Source organism: Equus caballus, chromosome 7 (assembly GCF_041296265.1).
Source record: "Equus caballus isolate H_3958 breed thoroughbred chromosome 7, TB-T2T, whole genome shotgun sequence".
Taxonomy (NCBI): Eukaryota; Metazoa; Chordata; class Mammalia; order Perissodactyla; family Equidae; genus Equus; species Equus caballus.
Window position 1 is genome coordinate 33,689,037 of NC_091690.1, and position 5,000 is coordinate 33,694,036.

General features: G+C 40.8%; 1 protein-coding gene across 2 annotated transcripts; it reads right to left on the reverse strand.

Moving 5' to 3' along the window:
• Positions 1-234: 234 nt before the first annotated feature.
• OR8B12G (olfactory receptor family 8 subfamily B member 12G) lies at positions 235-3,287 on the reverse strand. 2 transcript variants are annotated; one of them, XM_070272201.1, is made up of 2 exons: positions 3,231-3,287; positions 235-2,508 (listed from the first exon to the last, which is right to left on the reverse strand). In XM_070272201.1, exon 2 carries the CDS (start codon positions 2,474-2,476, stop codon positions 1,544-1,546), a length of 933 nt encoding a protein of 310 aa, XP_070128302.1. In that variant the 5' UTR covers positions 2,477-2,508; positions 3,231-3,287; the 3' UTR covers positions 235-1,543.
• Between the last annotated feature and the right edge of the window lie 1,713 nt (positions 3,288-5,000).

A 5,000-nucleotide genomic window follows, 5' to 3' on the forward strand; every position in this document is an offset into this window, starting at 1 on the left:
ATCTTCCCCCAACGCTCTTGGTTTTATCACTTCACACACTTTGTGTTGTACTAAAGAGCAAAAATAAACCCTCATCTAAACTTCCTTCTTTCCCAAAGAAAAGCCCACAAGTCAAAATGTCTCCCCAGCACTTATTATTTTAGTACTTCTCCAAAGAACCTTCCTTTATGACTAAGTCATTGAGATCCAAGAGTTCTGATGTATTCTGTATCTCTCTTTATCCAATGTTGTGGATTTATTTTTTTCTCTTTTTTTTCAGTTGTCAATTTATAAACCAGTCCCAAGGTGACGGGTTTATGCCTCTATAGAAGATCTGTGCAATCTGCTGTTCCATAAAATTTGATGAAAATTGCTCCCTCTAGTAATCAGCTGCCTGGAACTACCTTGATAACTCACTAGATCCCCCAATTATTTACTCTTCCTTGAGAACTTACAGACACTTAGGTGATTACCCTTCAGCCACAGATTTCTACATCATAGCTAAAACACCCAAACTAACACTTAGAAAAAAGCTCTAAATTCTGACCCTTTTAGATTTGAAATAATGTATGAAACTTTCCACTCAACATCTTTATAACCCTTAAGCCTCCAGAAGTCCTAGTACAGTAGGCTGGGTCCCTAGGTTTCCAGACATGACCTCATGAATTACCATGCTTTACATGATTTTGAGACCTACAAACTTGCCACCCACACCCCACAATCACAACATGCCTCTCTTGTCATTTTGCCAAGACCAATTTAAACTTTTAACCTCCTACCCTCTTGGAAAAAAGAAGTAATATTCAAAAAGTATTAATTGTGGGGCCAGCCAGTGGCATAGCGGTTAAATTCATCTGCTCCACTTCAGCAGCCCAGGGTTCACCAGTTCAGATCCCAGGCACTGACCTATGCACCACTTATCAAGCCATGTTGTGGCAGGTGTCACACATATAAAGTAGAAGAAGATGGGCACAGATGTTAGTTCAGGGCCAATCTTCCTGAGCAAAAAGAGAAGGATTGGCAGCAGATGTTAACTCAAGGCTAATCTTCCTCAAAAAAAAGTTATTGAGAAGTTACATTAAATTACTATAAATAGATTCAGATTTTAATATGCTAAGATATCATACTTTCAAAATGAAATATGCAAGGGCAGCAATGAAGCAAGAAAATATGGCATAAAAGAAAGCAAAGTAGAATGGAATTCAAGCACCAGGATTCCAGTCCCAGTTGCATCACCAGGTACTTGCATAGCCCTGGATAACATATGTAATATTTCTAGGTCTCTAATGTCTGTTAAATGAAGAAGTTAGATAAAATTATTTATAATGCCTATTCAAGATTAAATGATCTATGATTGCAGAAAAAATTGCATAAAATAATCTTGGAATAGTCAAGATGGGTCTAGGGACAAGGAAAATAGACCTGCACTAAAAACTCATACAAATATAAAGAATTAAAAATCTCTTTCTGTACAGGAAAAAAAACTGGAACTTCTATCTCTCACTGAAAACACACACACTAATAAACAAAGCACTATATCTCCTTCCTCAAATACTACACTTTCTCACAAAAATATTTTTATTCCCAAGGCTTTCCTCAGAGCAATTTTGACATCCTTGTTCCTCAAACTATAGATCAACGGGTTTAACATGGGCACTACAATGGTATAGAACAAGGAGGACACTTTCCCTTGGCCAAGGGGCAAAATGGAAGGTGGTTTGAGATACATGAAAGCCCCAGAACCAAAGAAAAGACAGACCACAATTATGTGGGAGCTGCATGTACTGAAGGCTTTAGATTTGCCCTCAGCAGAGTGGATGTGGAGAATGCTGCAGAGGATTAGACCATAAGAGATGAAGATGGTGATAATGGGCATTCCAATGTCAACAGCGACAACTACGAAGACCACCAGCTCATGCACATAAGTGCTGGTGCAGGAAAGCTCAAGGAGAGGAAGGATGTCACACATGAAATGATTAACAATATTGTTGGCACAGAAGGTCAGACTTGCTATGCTTCCTGTATGGGCCAATGCCCCTGAAAACCCCATCACATACACACCCAACAAGAGAAGTAAACAAACCTCAGGAGACATGGTGACTGTGTATACCAATGGCCTACAGATGGCAACATAGCGGTCATATGCCATCGCTGACAGGACGAAGGACTCAGAGATAACAAAAAAGCAGAAGAAAAAGAGTTGAGTCATGCACTCTGCATGCAAGATAATGTTATGCTTTGAGACAAAATTCTTCAGCATTTTGGGGGTGATGGTGGTGGAGTAACAGAAATCTATCAAGGAGAGGTTGAAGAGAAAAAAGTACATGGGGGTGTGCAGGCGAGAGTTCAACCCAATCAGCATTATCAGGCCCAGGTTCCCCACCACAGTGACCAGATAGAAACCTAGAAACAGGAAGAAGAGAGGTATCTGGAGTCCTGGCTGGTCTGTTAAACCTGCGAGGATAAACTCTGTCACTGAAGAGTTCTCAGCTGCCATTCTCCTCTGGAGACGAATACAAGAGGGGCAGTCTGTGGGGACAAGAAAGGAGAACCATTTAGAAAGAAAAAAACATCACCACCACCCTCCCAGAATCAACCCCTCATTCTTGAGAATGAAACCCACACAGAGAGATTTGAACTTTAGTATGGTAGGAAAGTTGTTACTGTTTGCTATGGATCTATCTTCACAGCCCAAGTGACTTTAACTTCCAGGGAACAACTTGAAGCTAAACCTTGCCTCCATCATGAGAATTGGTGCTTTTAGGGAGAGGGATACCAAAAACAAGATATCTGTCTTTTAGATTTTTAAGTCAATCCATTTTCTATGTCCTTCTCTCTCTTGCTTCTGTTTCAGTGACTGAAACCTGGTCCTTTTCCCTGGAGAGAGCCCTGACTGGCAGTAGACACTGTGACGTGACTCTGCTTAGAGCTCCCAGCTCTGGGTCACTGTTTTCAGATCAAGAAGGTGAGGTCATATTTTTCCAAGATCTCTTAGCCCAAGTGGCTTTAGGTTTAATGATAATTTTTTTTAACTAACGCTATTTAAGTGGTTACTATGAGAGGCTGTGTACTAAGAGCTATGTTATAATACTACCCCATTTTGCAGATGGGACAACTGAGTTAAGAAACTAGCCCAAAGTCCCAAAACTACTGAGTTGCTGCCAGAAGGTGAACTTAGGCAGTCTCACTTTCATGGTTTGCACTCGTAACAACTATGTTACACTACTGACCAGGGTCAGGCAGGCACTCACCTTCCTTTAGTTTAGAGCCAGTATGCTACACTCTACTGTCTCCTGTCCACAACTGTCCTGGGAAGGAAAGTGACCATAGTGAATAGAAGACACAGCTTTGAGCTCAGAACTCTCTCCTCCCAGTCAAGTCCAAAGGATCAGAACATCTAATTTACCTTGTAACCCCTTCTGCACAAGAGAAGATGATTTCCAATTATTGATTTGCCCAAAAGACCAAGAAAGGAGACTGCCTTTTCCTGACCAGTGGGTAACAGGAAATTAAAGATCTTTATTAGGATTAGAGGTATCAGCAGCCTAATTATTAAAACAGAGACTCCCTCAAGACCATTTCCTCAGAGGTTACTTTGTCAAAGGAAGAAGAAAATGTTTGTTCTACCTTTGTTATTGATTTCACTTTTAGGAACAATTCTTTCCTTTTTAATTTTTTAATATTTTAATGAGGTAACAAGGGTTTATAACATTGCATAAATTTCATGTGTACCTCATTATATTTTGGATTCTGTAGAGACTGCATTATGTTCACCACCAAAAGTTTGGTTTCCATCCATCACCATACATATGTGTCCCTTTATTCCTTTCACCCTCCTCCTACCCACTTTCCCTCTGATAGTCACCAATCTGTTTGTCTGTGTTCCAGATATGAGTGAAATCATGTGGCATTTGTCTTCCTCTGCCTGACTTATTTTGTTAAGCATAATACCTTCAAGGTCCATCCATGCTGTCACAAATGGCACAATTCTCTTTTATGGCTGAGTAGTATTCCATTGTGTGTGTGTATATATATATATATATATATATATATATATATATATATATATATATATATTTCACATCTTCTTTATCTATTCATCGGTTGATAGGCACTTGAGTTGCTTCCAAGTCTTGGCTATTGTGAATAATGCTTCAATGAACATAGAGGTACACATATCTATTCCAATTAGTGTTTTCATATTCTTTGGGTAAATATCTAGATGTGGGATAGCTGGATCATATGGTATTTCTATTTTTAATTTTTTGAGAAATGTCCATACTCTTTTCCATAGTGGCTGCACCAGTGTGCATTCCCACCAGCAGTGTATGAGGGTTCTCTTTTCTCCACACCTTCTCCAACACTTGTTATTTCTTGTCTTTTTAATAATAGCCATTTCAATGAGTGTGAGGTCATATTTTATTGTACTTTTGATTTTCATTTTCCTAATAATTAGTGATGTTGAACATTTTTTCACGTGCTGATAGAGCCAGTGTTGAGGGTGCCATCACTGTGGGCTGGATCATGGGTTCCTGAAACCTCAGGTCACATGTGCCAACTGCCACTGCTAGGGGAGGGGCAAGCACTAAGCGACGAGTGTTGTTGCTGTTCCTGCATCTCTGGTCACTGACACGTGTTGGCGTACTTTGAAACCTCAGGCAAGGGTATGCTACTCCGGCCAGGGAAATCTGTGTTTTAGATGCTTTCACCTCTGGTGAAAAGACCAGCATCACTGCTGTGAGAAGGGGAGGGGGCTGGGTTACCGGCTCTGTTCTTTGTCCTGAAGCCTCAGGACTTGTGCACCACTCAACAACACTGGGGTGAGTGGTGGGGAGGCTAAGCCAGCACTGCCATATCTGCCCGTACATGAGGATCTGCATTTTGGATCATTGCTGTGGGGGGAGGCAAAGGGGGATGCTCCCATGGTTCCACTGCCTCCCAGAGGTCCAGTCCACCCACCTTCTCTGCATCCCCTCCCCTGTCTTCTCACGGAGTGTGAGTTTAATGGTAACAATAAACAT